We start from the raw sequence: 20,392 nt of genomic DNA on the forward strand, positions 1-20,392 counted from the left end.
AAGATGCTTTCCAACAGGTGTTTTACCATTCGTTGTAAAACTGTGGACCTATTTTTCCAAACGCCTCACACCCGTACGTTCTTCCGTTGAGAGCTTGAATAATAGACACTCCAGCCCAGTTGGTGGCGATAATGCACCTTTGCCAATTGCAAGCAAACCACTGGCATTTCATTGAATACACAGAAGAAGCAGAAGATCGCTGTCTTAAAAATGTTTGGATAGCGTAGCCTACGATACCGCGACTGCATAAGACTACAGGAAGAATACAAACAACCCCATTTCCGTTTCCGGCGGCGGAGTAATACCGTACCTCACAGCACATCCAATACAAGTCAATGGAGTTGGACAAAAACTACGATAAAACCTGTTGGAAAGCATCTTTTGCAGCGATTTTTGTGTGAGCATATCAGTGAACACCCCTGACCACCCCTGACCCTGACCACCCCTGACCACTCGTTCTATTTCATCAGAAACGATCTGAAAACAGGGCTTTAAGTGTGAAATACCGAACTTGTCCTTTAGCTTTAATTATGATCAATTTAATACATCCATTCCTTGCTGAATACACGCAATGATTTGTTTAAAAAAAATCTTACAAGCCCCCAACTTTTGAAAAACCAAACAAACATGTGTGTGTAAATGATTCTGGTTACACACAGCTTGCCGTTTCCCTTTTATGCTCGGCTGCCGCCCATTCTGAAACAAACTTAAAGGAGGACTGCAGCCATGTCTAGAGGAACTATTAAATGAAACATTAGATATATCTTATTCAGCTCATGGTCTTGAGAGAGCACTCTGTGAAAGCACTCGCACCGTTTCCCGCATCCAGAATATTTTACTAGAAGTGCAATGCAAAAAGAGTTCACTTCAGAGGCACACACTGATACTTAAAACTCTTGAAACAAGTATACACTTGCATCAAGTGAATATCCCAGAGTGCTCAAGCTTACAGCTCTGCGGTCTGGAGGATTTTAAAGGAATGTCCCGGCTTCATTAGCTATGTTTCCATCCACCTATTTTTATGCACGTTTTGGGAAATACGGTTGACCACAGATAATAATTGATATTAGACAGATAATAAAACTCCTTCCTCAGTTCTAAAGCATAAATTGTGTTTACAGTAATGCACTTACTGTAAGTCTATAGTGCTTTGCCCTGTGATAAAAGTAAAATCCACAAAAGTTTCCACAAAAACATTAAGCTTATGCAGGCTTGTTTTCGCCATGGAATAAAAAAAAGTGACTTTTTATCTCACAATTCTGACTTAATATCGTATATAAACTCGCAACTCTAACGTTTTTTCTCGCAATTCCTGAATTGTGAGTTATAAAGTCAGAATTGTGTCACATAACCTCACAACCGAATTATGAGATAAAAAAAATCCAATTACCTTTTATTTTTATTCTGTGGCGTAAACGTTTGTCCATATTAAGCAGCAAAACTGTTTTCAACATTGATAATAATCAGAAATGTTTCTTGAGCACCAAATCATCATGAATGATTTCTGAAAGATCATGTGACACTGAAGACTGCACTATTGGTACTGAAATTTAGCTTTGATCACAGGAATAAATGATCTTTTCAAATATATTCAAATAGAAAACAGTAATAATATTTCACAGTATTACTGTTTTTACTGTATTTTGATCAGATAAATGCAGCCTTGGTGAGCAAAAGAGACATCTTTCAAAAACATTTTAAAAATCCTTTAAACAGATTTGCTTACTAACCTAATTTATATGAAATAGTTTTTTTATTTTATTAGTTTAAACTGGAAACCTAATCATAAAAATGACAAAATGGTAAATGACCTGTCACGCATATGCTATTTTATGTTTGTTTTTAAGTATGTTTGTACCCGTTTCTTCTGTTTTTAGATGAAAAAAGGCAATAAGGATCCCAACCCGATTGCTCAAATCTCAGTGCAGGAAGTTACCCGTGACAGCCGGGTAAGACACACAATTACCACCTGTGCCAACCAAACTTTCCCATGTGACCCGCTCTTCTCACTCACTTATTTCCCCTCTCCTTAGATTTGCTGGAATACCGTGAACCCCCAGTGGGAGGACGCGTTCACGTTCTTCATCAGAGACCCCAGCACACAGAACATTAGTGTACAGGTATGCTAACATCAACTGCCCTGTTATGAACATACACAAGCTCTCAATACAGGTGTAAACAGGGTTCAGATGTGATTACTTCCAGGATTCTTTTTCCAAATGGTTGACATTCATGTTACTTAAGCCATTTTTACATTGACTCGCTCTCTTTTGCAGGTGAAGGATAATGACCGTGTTCAGGTTTTGGGAAGTCTGTCCATTCCTGTTTCCCATCTTCTCTCGAGTCCAGATCTGACTTTAGATCAGTGGTTTGATCTTGAGAATTCCGGCTCAGGCAGCCGCATCCACATCAACACAGTTCTCAGGGTAAATCCATCTGACACACAATACACAAGCTTGAGTGCACATATACATATACTCTACCATGCAAAAAAAACAACATAATTTTCCACTTTATTTACAAAATATTAATCTCCAACAACATCTGCTCCACGTATGCGTCGTGGTGCTCTCGTGAACAGATGGAAACTGCTTTATTCGCAAATGTTTTTTTGTGATATTCCAAGTTAAATTCGTAACTTTGGTTGTAAACTTAGCTTGTGTTGATGTCATTTCCTGCAGGTTCTCTGTTTGGATGAAGCTGCAGTAACTTCCTCCCTGCTCTCCAGTGACCCTCTTTCGAAGAGCTCTGCCTCGCGTCCACAGAAGACGACGCCCCATTCCAGCTTCGCTACTGAGGTGTGCAGATCTCATCTATTAGTGTCGCTATGCTATTCATATTTAACACTATTAGCCACACAAGTACGATATGTTCTTGAATATACACTCCTTGATGGTCCGATCGATCATAACCAACCCCTGAAATCAAAGTAAAACGATCTGCTCTTTGTTCCTGCAGGGGCTGCTGCGGATCCACCTCGTGGAGGCTCAAAATCTGGTTGCGAAGGACAACATGATGGGTGGGATGGTGAAGGGGAAGAGCGACCCGTATGTCAAGATACAAATTGGAGGTGAAACCTTTAAAAGTCAAGTGATCAAGGAGAACCTCAACCCCACCTGGAATGAGATGTACGAGGTGGGAATACTTTCAAATGCATTTATAAATCAAACCATGACGAGAATGACAAACTGCCACTAAACTATACTGTACTATAACAATGTTTGACATATTAATTGTTGCATGCTGTTTCACACGCTGTGTAAAAAAAAAATGACTAAGTGTTTTAACTTGCCATTTCCCATTTTTATTTTTAAGGTGGTTTTGACGCAGCTTCCTGGTCAGGATTTGACATTGGAAGTTTTTGATAAGGACATGGACATGAAAGATGACTTTATGGGCAGGTAAGAAGGCTGCTGTCAATGTAATCCAGTATAACTCTTACGCATTATTTAGTTTTAGCATTATTTAGGCACATATTCATATTGTTTTTCTTTTAGGCTGAAGATGAATCTGAGTGACATAATCAGCTCCCAATACATTAATGAGGTTGAGTATATGTGCATTAGTATTAATAAGTATAATATATATAATAAAGATACTCATACATATATCCTCTTGTGACTGTGTGTGTGTGTGTGGCAGTGGTTTTCTCTGAGCGATGTGAAGCGTGGCCGTGTTCATCTCGCTCTGGAATGGCTTCCCACTGTAACACAACCAGAGAAACTCCAGCAGGTGGGCAGAACCATCTCTCATCCTCCAGCAGTCTCTGTCTGTGTTGAAAATACACTGAGGATACTAACTGGTTAACTGTATGATTTATTCGTCAGGTGTTGCTGTACCAATCAAAGACCTCATACATGAATAAGACTGTGCCGACTGCCGCTCTTCTGTTTGTGTATGTGGAGCGTGCACATGAGCTTCCTGTGAGTATGACACAAGTGGCATCTCTCAAATATCTCATTTGTTCTGCCGGACAGTAATGACATTAATGGAGAGACTGAGATCCTCTCGTTTTTCAGATTTTTCTCCTGAGAAAAAGACCCCTGTTCCCCTCTAGAGTTTCAGAAAAGACCTCAACAATGTCTCAGATTTGCCAGGAAACAAAGTGTGCAATCAGAAGTCAGAGATTTCAATATCAACTCAAACATTATTCAAATGATCTTATAGCTACTATTTTTTGGGGAAAAGACTTTTATTCAGCAGCAAGGATGCATTAAATTGATAAAACGTGACAGTAAAGACGTTTAAAATGTTTAAAAAAAAGATTTAAATTTCAAATGCTGTTCTTTTAAATTTTCTATTCATCCACGAATCCTTAAAAAAAGTACCGTTTCCACAAAAATATGTAGCAGTACAACTGATTTCAACATTGATAATAATCATAAATGTTTCTTGAGCAGCAAATCAGCATATTACAATGATTTCTGAAGGATCATATGACACTGAAGAATGGAGTAATGATGCTGAAAATTCAGCTTTGCATCACAGGAATAAATTATTAAAACAGTTATTTTAAATTCTAATAATAATTCACAATATTACTGTTTTTACTGTATTTTTAAACAAATAAATGCAGCTCTGGTGAGGGAGACTTCTTTCAAAAAGTCCCCAAACTTTTGAACAGTACTGTATTTCAACAACTGATTTGTTTTAGAAACATTTTAGGAGAAAAATCTGTTTGCTACTTTAAAGGTGCAATGTGTAATATCTCTGAGGATCTATTGACAGAAATGCAATATAAGATCCATAACTATGTTTTCAGTGGTGTATAAAGACCTTACTTAATGAACCGTTATGTTTTTATTACCTTAGAATGAGTCATTTATATCTACATAACCGCGGCCACCCCCTTCTATGAAGGTCGACATATTGTGACGTCATGTTTCTACCGTAGCCGACAGCGAACAGACAGCGCTACAGAGCGCGTTTCGTCACTAACTTGAATGAGAAGCAGCAGAAAAAGACCCAGCAGAACACTCAGGTTGTCCCTGACTCTGCAAACGTGGAGAAAAACATGCTGTCTGAACGACGCCTCGGACATCGTAACGTTAGCTATTTCCCCTTACCTAGCTGCTTTGATGCTCTTTTCCATAGCTCTTATTTTATACTAACTAGCATGGAAACAAGCTATGGTAAAGTCAGTGAATAAAAGACTAACACAATGATGAACAAGTAAAAAATAATAACATGTAACATCGCAATAACATGTGGTTTTACTGAATAATTAAGTAAATATAATTTAATATAAAATATAATATAAAGAAACCTCATTGCTTGACTTGCTACTCTCTGCTGACTCAGACTCGGACGACGACATCTTCCGTAGCTTCTCATTCGAGTTTGCATAGGCCGTGAGTGACTGGCTGTTTGCAATTCGCAAACCTCACCACTAGATGCCGCTAAAAATCACACACTGCACCTTTAATGAAACATGTCTGAAACATTTACCCACAGTGCTTTACAAATGGTTCTCTTAAGTCTTACTTTTTCTCTATGTGTTTAGTTGAAGAAGAGTGGAAAGGAACCTAAAGTTGGAGCGGAGCTGATTTTGAGAGGAACTTCTCACAGAACCACCGTGAGAAACTGCTTTACCACAGATACTGTTTAAATGTTTGGTCAATGATGTGTGGCTAAAATGAGTTTTCTTTCTCCTTGTTTTGACTCTGTGTGATGTAGGTCTGTGAGCGCAACAGCGCTCCCCAATGGGACGAAGCGTTTCACTTCCTGGTTCGAAACCCTTTTAATGAAGACCTTGTTGTGAAGGTTAGAACTCGCAAACAGCACATTTTTATGCAGTATTTGTCTTGCAACACACTTTACCATCTGACCTTAACCCTTTAACCTCACTTTTTCTCACCAGTTATCCCACAATTGGGATTTCTCTCTGGGATCTGTGGTGATTCCCATTAAAGAGCTTCTCTCTGAACCAGATCTGCTGTTGGACCAGTGGCTCAATCTGGATGGAGCGTCGCCTCAGAGTCAGATTCTGCTCAGAGCTCAACTGAAGGTAAAACACACACGCATGAATATTCCATCTTCATTAATGCTGCATTTAATCGATCAAAATACAGTAAAGACAGTAATACTATGAAATATTATTGCAATAATTTTTTAAATATTGAGACCCCCTGTGGTGAAAATCTAATTTTTAATGTTGTTTATATGTCTATGTGGTGTTTTTAGCATGCTTTAAGACAAACATGTGCAAATTGTATATATATATTAAATATATATCAAATTCAGCCCGCCAAAGTGGCTAGTAGGAGTGACTGCGTTACACGGCACTGCTGAAATATACCCGCATTTGGCAGGTTGGCAGGTATTAATGTCAAGCCCTGAAGCATGTAACCAATCCCGTCATCGTGTGGGGCGAGGCTTTTCCTATCATTATTTCAAGGATATTGGATATTTACAAGGATGCTGATTTTTAGAAGGCAGCTGTCCGACTCTGAGATGGCGTGATATGATGTTATCATGTGATGTTATGATGTTATGTTGTAGATTCTTTGCCCTAAAGAGACGGAGAGCTCTGAAGACCAGCACGAGGAGCCGAAACGTCCTGAAGCATCCAGCATTAGAAGAAAACGGGAGGAGGAATTAGTGCAAAAGTGAGAGGAGGAGAATTTCACGTCATGGAGCCCTCAAACATATACCTTAACAATCTAGAAGATGATATTTAATAAGCAGTGCCTTAAACTGAAGTTCTTTCATTTCATTGAAATAAACAGTTCTGCTGAACACCTGATATTTCACTCGTAATTCCTCTTAAAAATTAAATAGGAATTCTATAAATCCATTGCTGGTTAATGTTCTAGAGAAAGCTGTATTTAAATGTGTGTATTTATTTTAATGATTATACTCGACTGTTAAGTATGTGTGTTTATTGATATTTTGTTTAAAAGGAATAATGTTTCATGTTATGTAACTTCTTTGACCACATAGACAATAAACTCACTTTGACTTTAACGTGCGTGTCTGTGTTTGTTTGGGGGGTTTTAGGTCTAGTATTGAAGAGGTCCCACCGTCTCCTGTCAGCAGGACTTCCTCTGTGTCAGTCCCAGAAGAGGATGAATTCCCAGAGGTCACGGAAGTGTCCAGCTCAGATGACCTTCGACCCCTACACACCAGCCCTGACCCCAGCTTTGGCACCAAGGTGAGAAATATTAGGCTGACAGATGATGGTATTGTTGATATGGCTTATAAATGCAAACACACCAACATAGTGAGAACGTTTTATGTTTTTTAGGGCGTGCTCCGCCTCCACCTGCTGGAGGCTCAAGATCTGGTTGCGAAGGACAACATGATGGGTGGGATGAAGAAGGGGAAGAGCGACCCGTATGTCAAGATCCATATCGGAGACACGACCTTTAAGAGTCATGTGATCAAGGAGAACCTCAATCCTACCTGGAATGAGATGTATGAGGTGGGTTTAGGTCCTCAGATGCTGTTTTAGTTGATGTTAAAATGGTTTTATATCTAATATCATGTGATCAATGCTTTTCCCAGCTGCTTCTGGCCTCCAGCTCGACTTCTGATGTCCTTGTGGAGGTTTTTGACAAGGACATGGACAAAGACGACTTTTTGGGAAGGTATGTGGCAGCGTTGTAATTGTTAAATAAAACTAAAACTATTAAAAATACTTTGTGTTAGCTAAAATAAAAATAAATGTAATAAATCTAAAATAAATATTGGATCTAAAATGTGTTTATTAACTTTTTTTTTTTTAAATGTAACTGAAACAAAAAGTGCTAGAATTACTAAAGCTGAAATAAAAATAAAGCTAAATATAAATATCAAAAATGTAATAAAAATGCAAAAGCACACAAGAATTAAAATTAAAATTGGACATATAAATTCAAGCTATTTATTAATAGTCAAGTCACCTTTTGTGCTTTATACAACACAAATTGTTTTAAAGTAACTTTACTGTGATAAATACTATAATGGTATATAAATAATAGTAAAATAACACTGGCATGTGGATGAAAGTCAAACACGCATTGGCATGTTGGCATGTTGGCATGATGCTTGTCCGTGTCATTTTACTGATCCTGTATGTGTCCACAGGCTGAAGATCAGCTTACAAGAGATCATTCAGTCCCAGCTGACTGATGAAGTGAGTGCATCATCACTAGTATCTTTTCCTCATTTCTCATTCTCTAGTGACTGGATTTTGAACAGTTTAGACAAATTGTCTTATATTGGCATTCAGTTTGCTAGTAAGTTTACCGGTAAGGTGAGAAAGTATTGTAATATATTAATTCCGTTGTGTTTTCTTTCTCTGTGTCAGTGGTTTTCTCTGAGTGATGTCAAACATGGCCGTGTTCATATGATTCTGGAGTGGCTGCCCACAGTAACACAACCTGACCGACTGCAAAAGGTCATTATTAAAGCTGACATATATAATATTAATTATATTATATTAATTCATATGATGTTTTTGAGTATCAATAGTAATTTGATTCATGTGCAATGCATCTATTCTAGACCTTTTTTATAAACCTTATTTTTATTTATTTAAATGATTTACTTCAAGTCTTTGCATCTCAGGAATAAATGATATAAATTGTAAATTATTTTAATAATATTTCACAATATAACTGTTTTTACCATCTTTTTTTTTAATCAAATACATGCAATACAAATACTATACTTAATATAATATAAATAATATTTAAAATAAAATAAAATATTTAATGTGAATATATTTTTTAGGATTTAATTTGGCATAAGAATTTCTGTTTAAAGTGTAAACTTTATTTTAATATGAAATAAATTTTTTAAATATATATTTGTTTATTTTGTAGTATTATTATGAAGTATATTTAATGTGAATATATTTTTTAGGATTTAATTTGGCATTAGAATTTCTGTCTCAATCTCAACCTGCATTTTGAATTGTGTTCTTGTGTTTCTTCATGTCCAGGCTCTGCAGTTACAGTCAGAACATTCATTCCTGAACAAATCCGTGCCGTCGGCAGCTCTGTTCTCCGTCCTCTTGGAGAGAGCTCATGACCTGCCGGTACCGTCTTACACGCATGCACTTACAAGCATTTTCACACAAATACAGTTCAGCTGCTGTGATCAAAACACTTTCATTTGTGTTCATGTGTGCAGCTGAAGAAGAGTGGAAAGGAGCCTAAAGCTGCTGCAGAGCTGGTTTTCGGTGACATTTCTCATAAAACCAAGGTGGAACTTGTGCCTTATGTGAAGATAAAGTTGTGTGTCCAATTTCTGGCCCTTAATGTAAGCAACTTCTTTGCTGTTCTCTTTAAAGGTGTGTGACCGCGCCACATCTCCTCAGTGGAGTGAAGATTTTCACTTCCTGGTTCACAACCCAAAAGAGGAGGTTCTTATTATAAAGGTGAAGTAGATTAGGTTCCTAATTTTGTTTTGGAGGTTTACAGGTTTACATGCATCCATGGTCAAAAACCACGTAAATTTTCTCGCATTTGCAGCATCACCTCTTTTCTCACAGTGTCTGAAACGCCAAAAGATTCAGTCTCTCTAAATCCCTCCTTTCTGAGAGCCTGCTCTGCTCTGATTGGTCAGATGGCACAGTCTGTTGTGATTGGTCTATCGCTTATAGCGCGTGTCGGAAACCAAACACTCATTACCATATCTGAATTTCACCTCTGGATCTTCCTCAGCAATAGTAACAGTAGCGATGGCGTCGGTTTTACCGTATCAATTCCAGCACGAGTCCTCGTCCTTTTGAATTGCATGCGAAGTGGATTGACGTTGACACGTCGACAACACGAACCAAACTCCTCTAGGCTTCAGCTACAACTACAGTGTTTGAGGGCGGGGAAAAGTAGATGTCTGGCAGCCAATGAAGTTCAAATCTGTTACAAACCTACTGTATAGCCTTATTCGGATGGTACTAGTTTTCCAAACGACGTTTGAGTTACAGTTCTTATCAACCTACGTCTGTGATTTCATGTACGGATTCGGACGGGACTAACATCTCCGTGTTTATTACCGAGGTAGGAGTGTCTCTGTTTTACATGTGGGCATTGCAGAAGATCACGTGTTCAGAATGCGTGGATTGTGTATGAAATTTGATCAAATGTATTTTGAAATTAAGTACTTTTAAAATTAAGCACTTTGAAATATAAAGTAAAACGTCCTAACGACGTATTTAGTGTTTTGTAAACATTTTATAAAAATTGTAGTATAAAAAAACTAAACATTTATCATCATGATTTTATAGAACTGGGTTCTTATAATAAACCCACTGGAATAAAAAGTTTTAACTTATATAATTTACACGTTATGTGATTAAGTGCAGAAATGAAAGTAATCTTACCTGAAACTGATATTACAGTAGCCAGTCTTAACAGTTTACGTGATTTGGCTCTTCTTGTTGATTTCATTTTTTTATTTCTTCGCAGTGTACCGAACACATCCACATCCATTATCGGTGCGCAAAAAGCAGAAACTTGAATACCGGCGCGATAGCGAGAGATTGTACGGTAGTTCACGTTGACCAAAACACACAAGAAAAAACATTTTCGACAATCACAGACATTTGCATTCGGACGGGATTTGATTTCTCTGAGGACCGCCGAGTTTGACGAAAAACAGTAGGTCATTTGCTCTGGAATTTTTACAGAGGTCGTGTGAGAAAAAGACAGACATGGCAGATTCGGACAGGATTCAAATCTCAAAGTACGTCTGTGAAAGAGAAATTTCTCTAACGTCCCCCTGTGAAACTAGTCCCGTCCGAATAGGGCTTATGTAGGACCGTGCAGGAAGTGAGACTGGAAACACTGACGACTCATTTCAGGCGGTTCAGAATCGGTTCTTTCTTTTGGGAAACAGTAACAACTCTTTGATCTTTGAAACTTTGCAGACCTTTTACATTCACAAACACTACATGAAAAGTAATATCTGGAAATAAACAAGTTTAAATGTCTATATTTGGGTAGTCAACATGTCCTGGGGTTTGACATGATATATTATCTAAATTTAATATCATACATTGTGTCTATTATTTATATTAAGTAGAATGTTTAATTATCTAATTATTAGTATTATATATAATAGGAATAATAATATTAAGTATTATTATTAAAAGTATAATACATGTACATTTATTATATCATTTATTTAAAATTTAAATGAATAATTCAAACATCTTTGTTCATATTTTTCTCTCATTTCACTGCTGTAGCTTTCAAGTGCCTTTGAGCAGCCCTTGGGTTGTGTGGTTCTACCAATCAGAGAGTTGCTTTCAAAACCAGATCTACTGATGGACCAATGGCTGAGTTTGGATGGAGCCAGTCCTGACAGTCAAATTCTGCTGAGAGCACAACTTAAGGTGAAAGAATTACTTTTTCTAGAAACTACAGTCAAAAAAAGGATACATGGATATTTTGCAATCGGTGTGTCAAATCTTGACCTTTATAAATGCCTAATTTCTCTACTTTATTATCAGATTTTGGACTCGAGAATGGATACAAGTGTCCTTCAGCGTAAAAAGCCTGTTGTTGTTGAAGAACAGCATTCGGTGGGTGAACAGCATGTAGAAAAAGCACCAGTCACTGTTGAACATTCACAAGCTGCAGTCAGTAAGGAGTCTGAGAAGAAGAAGCTGCCAGCAAAAGGGTTTGATTTTTTTTTTCTGATGATTACTGATTTAATATAAATCATATCATTTTGTCTTGAGAGCTAAACCAGATTATTTTGTGCTCATGACCAACAGGATCAGTGACCTAGCAGCCTTTACTCTACCAGTACCCACACCACGGCCCGAAGAACCTCAAAAACAAACAGCCGCCCTTGTCGTTGAAGAGCATCACACGCCGTCTGCACCGAAAACACAGCCTGACACTGAGGTTAGTGTGTGTGTGTGTAAAGCGTAACTCACTCGAAGATTTTATTTGAATGAATTAATAATTGATTGATTTAATTTCATGTTTTGTTTATTATTTTATTTATATTTGTATTATTCATTGAATTTTAATGTAAATAATTTATTTGATTATATTTGTATATTATATTAAAATATAATTAAAATAAAATACAATTTGATATTATTTGTGTTTTTTAATTGACATTCAACATCAAATAAACATTTCCATCAGATGTATTTCAGATACAGTATGTATATATCATATTTAAATAAATATATATAAATATGTTTATTTTAAAAATACATTTTTAATTAATTAAAAAATTTAATTAAAAAAAATACAATAAACAGTATTGTTTTGTTGAAAGTGAACGGTGACCACAGCTATTATTTTATTTTATTTTATTTAAAAAAATGATTTGCTCATTTGTTGCTTTTCATTGACAGGATCTCAGCAAACTTCCTGATTCCACTTCTAGTGTGGCTGGATATATGGAACCAGTAAAAACATTTGGATCATCCCATGAAGAGCAACAACATGTGGATAAACCAGTAGAACAGTGAGTTTTTTTTTATGGTTTTGATAATTGAACCTAATTTAGCTTGAATTAACAAAGTAATATTCCATTTATCATAACAATAGTGTATTATGATCATATAAAGATTAGTTTATGTCTGTGTGTGTGTGTTCATGTTAAACAGGGCTCACAAGAAGGTTTCTCCCAGTGTTTCTGCAGAAGAGTCAAAGGTCTCTAGTTCAACAGACGCACGACCCCAAAAGACTAGCCATGACCCCAGCTTTGGCACTAAAGTGAGTCTGTTATTTTCTTGACCTTTCAGGTTCCTGGATCAACATGCCCTCTGCTTTTAGTATTAGGTTTAAGGATGCTGGAACATGTCTTGCATGGCAGGATCACATTAGCATTCTTTTAATGTCGCTGTTGTTGTTTAATATCTGTCCCATAGGGGCTGCTGCGTATCCATCTTTTGGAGGCTCAAGATCTAGTTGCGAAGGACAACATGATGGGTGGGATGGTGAAGGGGAAGAGCGACCCGTATGTCAAGATCCATATCGGAGACACGACCTTTAAGAGTCATGTGATCAAGGAGAACCTCAACCCCACCTGGAATGAGATGTATGAGGTGGGAATAAGATAATGTAGTTTGGAAAAATTTCGAGATATCATGTTTTTTTTCTTTTCTCTAGTTCTGCTCAACTCTTTAATATTTCTAAATATCTTTTTAATTATTATCTGTAAAAAAAAAAAAAAAAAAAAAACATTAAAAGGGCTTAATGTTTGTTACTCTTTTTTTTTATTTACTAGATGATTCTGAGTCCTGATCATAATCTAGAGGTGAAGTTTGAGGTCTATGACAAGGATGTCGACTCTGATGATTTCCTTGGAAGGTTAGTATATTTATAATCTCTTTTACTAAGTGGAAACATTTTTTTTGCATCATTAAACTAATCTTATTGAACAATTAGGCACATTTTCCCTCGATTTCTCATTACTGTAATATATGTGTATATACAGCACCGCTCAAAAGTTGGAAAACATTACTATTGTTAATGTTTTTGAAAGAAGTCACTTCTGATCACCAAGGCTGCATTTATTTGATAAAAAATAGAGGAAAAACTGTAATATTGTGAAATATCATTACAATTTAAAATAATTGTTTTCTATTTGAATATACTTTGAAAAATAATTTATTTCTGTGATGCAAAGCTGAATTTTCAGCATCATTACTCCAGTCTTCAGTGTCACATGATCCTTCAGAAATCATTCTAATATGATGATTTGATACTCAGTTATTATTAATGTTGGAAACAGTTGTGTTGCTTAATAAATTTTTTTTGAAACGAATAATTTTTCAGGATTCATTGATGAATAAAAAGTAAAAAAGAACAGCATTTATTCAAAATGGAAATCTTTTCTAGCAATATGAATCTTTACTATCACGTTTTATCAATTTAACACATCTTTACTGAATAAAAGTATTGATTTCTTTCAAATACAGAAAGAAAAAAATTACTGACCCCAAACTTTTGAACGGTAGTGCATATTGTTACAAAAGATTTCTATTATGAATAAATGCTGTTCTTTTTTAAACTTTTTGTTCAAAGAATATATATATATATATATACACACTCAGTATTATAGTAATGAGAACAAAGGAGATTCTTCTGAGCTTCTGAGAATTTAAAGACAAAGTCAAACATATTATTTCAGATACTATAATCGACATAAATGACACGTTTGTCTTCATGTGTGCTCAGGTTCAAGCTCAAACTGGGAGGCATCATCAGGTCCCAGTACAATGATGAAGTGAGTATCAATCATCCCATTTGGCTCGGATTCGTAAGATCACAACACAATAAGCGCATTCATCTTTCCCTGCTTTTCTGTTCCAGTGGTTTACTTTGAATGATATAAAACACGGTCGAGTCCATTTGGTTCTGGAGTGGCTGCCCACCGCAACACAGCGGGATAGATTGGAACAAGTCAGTTTTAAATGAAGACACATGGAGTCTGTTGATTCTTTGTTTATACAAAAAATGACTTAATACTTAAAGAGTTTTTATTTTATTTTTATCAGGTAATGCAGATGCAAAGCACTCAGTCCTATCAGAACAAATCTGTGCCGTCAGCAGCGTTGCTGTTTATTCTTTTAGACAGAGCTCATGAACTGCCTGTGAGTCATTCACACAAATAAATCACATCTTTTTCTGATATATATATACTTTATGATTGATAATGTGTGTATATATATCATAAAATGTAAGTATTCATCATAATATTATATGTATATTTCTATTTCCTTTATGTTTACATATTTTATACATTTTGAGCATTTCTGTCAGTATATTTATTCTAGTCAATTAAGTATTTAGAAATGGTCTTTATTAATGCAATCTCATTTTAATGGAATTATTACATTTGTACTGGAAGAGTAACGTAAGCTAATTAAAACCTGGTAATAAATCTTGGTAAGTAATCATGGTTATATTGGTGTCTAGTTGAAGAAAAGTGGAAAGGAACCCAAAGCTGCCGCTGAACTTGTACTTGGAGGAACATCTTACAAAACCAAGGCAGGAGATTTTTTATCAATAATGACAATCATGCAGTACTGTAAAAAGTTATATGCCATATATTTTCATCTATGTGTAATCTATTTAAATTCATATTTCTGTTCTCTCTAATGTAAAGGTGTGTGATCGTTCAACCTCTCCTCGCTGGAATGAAGCTTTTGACTTTCTGGTTCATGATCCCAAAAAGGACATACTTGTCATTAAGGTGAGGGTATTGTTGTCAGAAATGCAATTAACTCTTTCCTCAACAGCATTTAAAAAAATTAAGTGCCATTTTTGATCAAACAAAAAAAAACATTTTATTCTAGCTTCATTTGTTCTTTTTTTTTTATCAACACTTGAATGTGGTCAAGTTTCATAAAAAAGCAACATTTTGAACAAAAGCTGAGAAAATCATGTACGTCTGGAAAGCAGATGGAGTAGATCGAGTCCAGCAACACCCCCAAAGCTTCACAGTCCTAAAGCTCATTCTGGGTTTACTCTTCATTCAGTAACGCTAGACAGTTTTGATTAATATGCTGTTTAATGTTGATGATTGCGTTATTTTACATAAGCATCTGCTTACATATGCTATCGCTTGTTTCTGCTTCTTATTCGCCTGTGTTTTGATGAGGAGATTCAGTACTCTCAGAAGAAGCCTTATAGCGCCCCCTACCGTATAACAGTGAAAACGTGGATTGTCAAATATTTGCGTAGATGATGGGGAAGCATTGTGTCCTAAATGACACAAAAATCCGTCAATAACGGGGAAAGAGTTTAGTATTTAAAATACTATTTAGTGAAGATGACATGCAATAAAATGATGCACCATTCAGCAACTGCAAAATATGATCATATATATTTAAAATGGTCATTATTGTAAGCACAGTGCAGGACGTCAATGTCTGTCTTGTTAAAGTCGGCATGAATTGGAAGTTGTGATCGTCTTCCCTATTGTGATGTAGCCTTGAAATCCAGACCTAAATCTGAAAGATTAATGGTCTGGCATCGACTAATGAAAATCGGCCAGCTCGAGGGGCGGCACCAAGCATGCGTTTGAAAATCTCACTGCACGCAATTGGATAACACTACGACCAATCACAACAAGCCCCATACGCTTAGCTACCAGCGGAGCTAACTGGTAGATTAGACTCTTGCCGTATCCGGTCGGCAAAACAGCAAAAACGCCCTTCTTGCAAAGGAACGATTCGAGCGGCGTCTTCTGTTCCTCTTTTAGATAAAAAGCCAAGTCTAACTCGTTCATTGTAGCGGCCAAAGCCGTTTCAAACAACTGGTGTTCATCCATAGCCATCTTGCAATGTTTACTAATGACTTCAACGTCGCAGCGCTGTCGTCTTCTGTTTAGCTCGCCTCAGGCACGCCTATATCAGATAACCCGATGTGATTGGTGCAGCTCGGATACAACGGCATAGTTAATGAGCATCATTACTCGACGCCAGAGTAACTCGCTGAGCAAATTCAAATTGTGCTCTCGCAAGAACTCTGGTAATTGTGATGTATATCGAAGTGAAACAGCTTGATTGGATGGTTGTGGTTTGCTATTGGTGGATCTCATGTGAGTGACAAGTTGCCAAGTGACAAGAGGGAGGGAAGTTATTTTGATTCAAGATTTTGAGGGCACATGAATTAAAAAAATGATGTCCAAGGGTAAATACTGCAATATTCCACAAAAAACAAGAACATGTGAAAAATACATCAACAGTTTCACTCATTATAAATAACTAACTTGCTCAGCATGACAGTAGTTAACATGAAAAAGAAATCTGTCTCGAAGAAGATAGTTTGTGTTAATGCCGCTCTAGCGCCCCTTGTGGCAACAACGAGAACGCAACAATCAGTTGTGCTGCATTACGAAGTGGATAGTGCTTTTAACTTAGAACGGTGTTTGCTTTTTGTTTCAGGCCATGAACTATGATGATTTCATACTCACTTTTCATTTATTGTCATTTTGTGCAGTTCTCAAGTGCCTTTGATCAACCCACTGGCTCGTTGATTCTACCAATCAGAGAGCTGCTTTCAAAACCAGATCTACTGATGGACCAATGGCTCGATCTGGATGGAGCTTTACCACAGAGCCAGGTTCTCCTCAGGGCACAGCTGAAGGTTAGACAACGTTATCTTCAATATTTTTTTTGTTTGAACTTCTAAAGAGTTAAGAAATAATAGTATACATGAAGACAATAGCTCAAACTATAAACCCACATGTTCTGTTTTATCCAGATTTTGGATTCAAAGATGGCGGCCTTAGTAGCCATGGGTTCAGGTCCAGTTTTGAGTAATAAGCAGACGGCCACCACTGGACAGATCAAAATCTCACTGTCCTTCCAGAAACAGCTCACAGTGACCATCCATGCGTGCAGGTCTGGTTACCTGTGGATTGTATTCGTGCTTATATTGTAGGGTGTAGAGTGTTGGCATGATTATATATACCTGTTTGAGCAACCAAGAAATGTTTTTTCAAGTTTATAAGTTGCCTGTGTAAGTCTAAAGTTTGAGGTAAAGTGAGGACGCTCTGTGTTGGTGTGTTTTCAGGGGTCTGGTTACATCATCTAAAGACAGTTTAGACACCTACGTCTCCCTCATTCTGCTGCCGGATAAAAGCAAGGCCACGAAAAGAAAGACGAGTGTGAAGAAGAAAAGCCTGAACCCAGAGTTCAATGAAAGGTTTGGAGATGAGTGTGTGTGTGTGTGTGTGTGTCTGTCGTTCATGAGTAAGAGAGACATTTAAGTGAATTGTAATCTGTTCTTCAAACTATGTACCATGGTAATAGCTTGATTTTTACCATTTAAATACCATGGTGTATAAATAAGATCATTCATACATTTGAATACTATAAGGATGGTGTGTCTGATTAATCTTTAAAGCATTCTGTTGTGTAAGTGTTTTGGTTTTATGTTCTCAAATGTGTTTGCATGTTCTATCTTAGATGTGAAGTGGTTTGAAGTGTGTTTTAGGAGTCCTTGACCCAGTGTATGTCATCATCTGGAATGTTGTTCCGTAGGTTTGAGTTTGACATGAGTGCAGAGGAGGCGAAGAGACGAGAGCTCAGCGTTTGTGTGAAAAACGCATCCTCGTCCTTCATGAATCGAGACAAAGATGTGATCGGCCAGGTCAGTCCGCACCGGTTCACTTCAGCTGCACAGGAATCATTTTCATACACAGTATTTGTGTCTCATTGTCTGTTCAAAATTTGGAAACATCCTAACAAAATAAATGTGCACGAAATTGGGTTAGAAAAGACTTTTTTTTTTTTGTATTTTATTTATTTATTAATAAATCTAACAACATTTTAACTTTGTAAGATGTATTTGTTTAGATATTTTCACTGGAAAACAAGACAATTTTTTTTTTCAATGTGTCATATGACTTTCATATAATTTATTTCATTTATATAAATGTATTTAAAAAATATAAAATTAAATAAAATATAATTTTGATTAGATAAATATTGAAATGTGAATACAATAATATTATGTATTTGATTTCATTTTATATATTTTTATACATTTATTCTTCACAATTGATTTAGTAATGATAAAAATCATGTAATAAAAAAAGTTTAGTGTTTAATGTATTGTTGATATATTCTTGTTTTTCAACGTGTCCTGGGACTCTGTGCCACTAACAAATACAGAATTTAATTGATATAAATTAATTAAAAAATATATTAAAGAAATATATATTGAAATATTTATTAAATTAAATATTTTATAAATGTGTATAAATGTGCTTTTAATAATTGATTTAATAATATATATTTTTGATTTATTCTTGTAGGTGCAGATAGACCTGGGACAGGTCGACTTTCTCTCCGGAGTCACAGAATGGTGAGTTTTGGGACTGATAATGCACAAACATACCAATATTTTTACTAAGCAACAATTCCTCATGGAATTATATGTTTGATTTATTTAGTTCTGATACCTTTGTTTAACCTCTTCAATAGTTGAGTTTAGATTAACTGTTCATTTAATCTGTTTGTATCATCTTCCTCTTGTCAGGTTTGATCTGAAAGAAGAGCAGAACTAACTGAACCCTGAGCACTTCACAGCCAATCTTAAACCTCTTCCTGAAGTTCATCAGGTCACCGTCGCTGCCAACGCTTCCCTGCCCTCTTTTTTCATAACTTCACCAAACCACACATTTCCTATCAACAGATGAGTGACTAATTGATATGAAGAATATGAATGATCATTGTGATTTGAACATATCATTCTTGCATTGACAAATCAAGGTTAGAGTATTATATCAGAACTGATCCATAAATCGGTGATATCTGTATGTCAGTATCAGAGAATTGAATGTTGTCAGGAAAGGGTCTCGTATTCCTGCACAGGTTGCAGGACGTTCCTTTTGCGTTTACATTTAGAAGGGTTTCATTTTAAGAATATAATTGAGAGAACTCTCTGCAAAGTGGTTTTATTTAGACAGCCTGTAAGAACGTCTACGCGTCACCTTAGAAATATTTAAGATGACTTTTATGGTGTTATTATTGCAGATCTCCCACTATAGTGTTGCAAATATCTGCTGTTTACACATCGATGTGGCTTGTTGTGTAGCTTCTGCAGTCCATTGTGATGCCCAATATCCATAAACTTTTTTTTACTCAAAATATATTATTGAAGCTTGTTACATTTTGTTAGATTTTAGACTTAAAAGTGTTATTTTCTGGTCATTTTTATGATTCTCATTTATGTTGGCAAAAACCACAGTTCTTGTACATGGGGTTCCCACGGATATGAAAAACCTTTAAATTGAAATGCCCTTCAAGGCCTGCAAATGTTATGGAACATAAAATGTTAACATCATGACCATTTATATACTGAGTTTAAATTTCTGGTTCTGAGTTTCAGAAAGTCAATGATTGGCGTCACAAATGGAACTCCTATCCAGTATATTTCTACAAAATGATTTTAATAAAATTGAACCATGAATGGCTACGGTAATAGTGAGCAACTGTAAAAGACATGGAAACTCATTGGATGGGAACCATGAACACAGATCTAGACCAAAAGCAAATGCCTTTTTTTCTTCTTCCTATTTGTATGATTTTTTCCATGTTTAAAATATGCTTCCTCCACACACACACACACACACACACGCCTTTTAAGAAACTTCTTTCAAAAACATCTTACCAGCCCCAAACTTTTGAACAGCGGTCAACTTTTTTTTGCCATTTAGTTTATTTTTTATTTTTATATTTTGCTGCATTCCATTCATTTGGTGTCACTACGTTTGTTACTTTTATTACCGCAATTTTCATATTCTACATTAAACATGCTTTAATGTGCTAAAATGTATATATGCAAATCAGAAAATACCAAAGAATCAAGCCGTGTTAAAGATGACCATGTTCAGCTGAACTGCACTATTCATACTGGCACATTTCTGAATGTATCGTCTTACTTTCACAGCTCTCAATAAAACAGTTATTGCATCAGGA

The 20,392-nt window shown here is 36.1% G+C and overlaps 1 protein-coding gene across 1 annotated transcript in view; it reads left to right on the plus strand.

Moving 5' to 3' along the window:
* esyt1b (extended synaptotagmin-like protein 1b) overlaps positions 1-20,389 on the plus strand; it is a 31,245-nt gene extending 10,856 nt beyond the window's left edge. The window contains exons 14-52 of the mRNA XM_084424932.1: positions 1,878-1,949; positions 2,034-2,120; positions 2,277-2,426; positions 2,682-2,798; positions 2,959-3,135; positions 3,316-3,401; positions 3,498-3,546; positions 3,643-3,732; positions 3,828-3,923; positions 5,504-5,575; positions 5,677-5,763; positions 5,861-6,007; positions 6,502-6,608; positions 7,000-7,153; positions 7,247-7,423; positions 7,507-7,589; positions 8,068-8,116; positions 8,291-8,380; positions 8,927-9,022; positions 9,118-9,189; positions 9,278-9,364; positions 11,177-11,323; positions 11,441-11,610; positions 11,708-11,840; positions 12,305-12,417; positions 12,560-12,668; positions 12,824-13,000; positions 13,183-13,265; positions 14,136-14,184; positions 14,271-14,360; positions 14,456-14,551; positions 14,877-14,948; positions 15,067-15,153; positions 16,905-17,051; positions 17,169-17,308; positions 17,481-17,612; positions 17,951-18,059; positions 18,727-18,776; positions 18,951-20,389. Coding sequence (XP_084281058.1) covers positions 1,878-1,949; positions 2,034-2,120; positions 2,277-2,426; positions 2,682-2,798; positions 2,959-3,135; positions 3,316-3,401; positions 3,498-3,546; positions 3,643-3,732; positions 3,828-3,923; positions 5,504-5,575; positions 5,677-5,763; positions 5,861-6,007; positions 6,502-6,608; positions 7,000-7,153; positions 7,247-7,423; positions 7,507-7,589; positions 8,068-8,116; positions 8,291-8,380; positions 8,927-9,022; positions 9,118-9,189; positions 9,278-9,364; positions 11,177-11,323; positions 11,441-11,610; positions 11,708-11,840; positions 12,305-12,417; positions 12,560-12,668; positions 12,824-13,000; positions 13,183-13,265; positions 14,136-14,184; positions 14,271-14,360; positions 14,456-14,551; positions 14,877-14,948; positions 15,067-15,153; positions 16,905-17,051; positions 17,169-17,308; positions 17,481-17,612; positions 17,951-18,059; positions 18,727-18,776; positions 18,951-18,978 — 4,077 coding nt within the window. The 3' untranslated portion in view covers positions 18,979-20,389. The remainder of the gene's footprint in view (positions 1-1,877; positions 1,950-2,033; positions 2,121-2,276; positions 2,427-2,681; positions 2,799-2,958; positions 3,136-3,315; positions 3,402-3,497; positions 3,547-3,642; positions 3,733-3,827; positions 3,924-5,503; positions 5,576-5,676; positions 5,764-5,860; positions 6,008-6,501; positions 6,609-6,999; positions 7,154-7,246; positions 7,424-7,506; positions 7,590-8,067; positions 8,117-8,290; positions 8,381-8,926; positions 9,023-9,117; positions 9,190-9,277; positions 9,365-11,176; positions 11,324-11,440; positions 11,611-11,707; positions 11,841-12,304; positions 12,418-12,559; positions 12,669-12,823; positions 13,001-13,182; positions 13,266-14,135; positions 14,185-14,270; positions 14,361-14,455; positions 14,552-14,876; positions 14,949-15,066; positions 15,154-16,904; positions 17,052-17,168; positions 17,309-17,480; positions 17,613-17,950; positions 18,060-18,726; positions 18,777-18,950) is intronic.
* Positions 20,390-20,392: the final 3 nt, after the last annotated feature.

Source organism: Rutilus rutilus (genome assembly GCF_951802725.1).
Source record: "Rutilus rutilus genome assembly, chromosome: 12".
NCBI lineage: Eukaryota > Metazoa > Chordata > Actinopteri > Cypriniformes > Leuciscidae > Rutilus > Rutilus rutilus.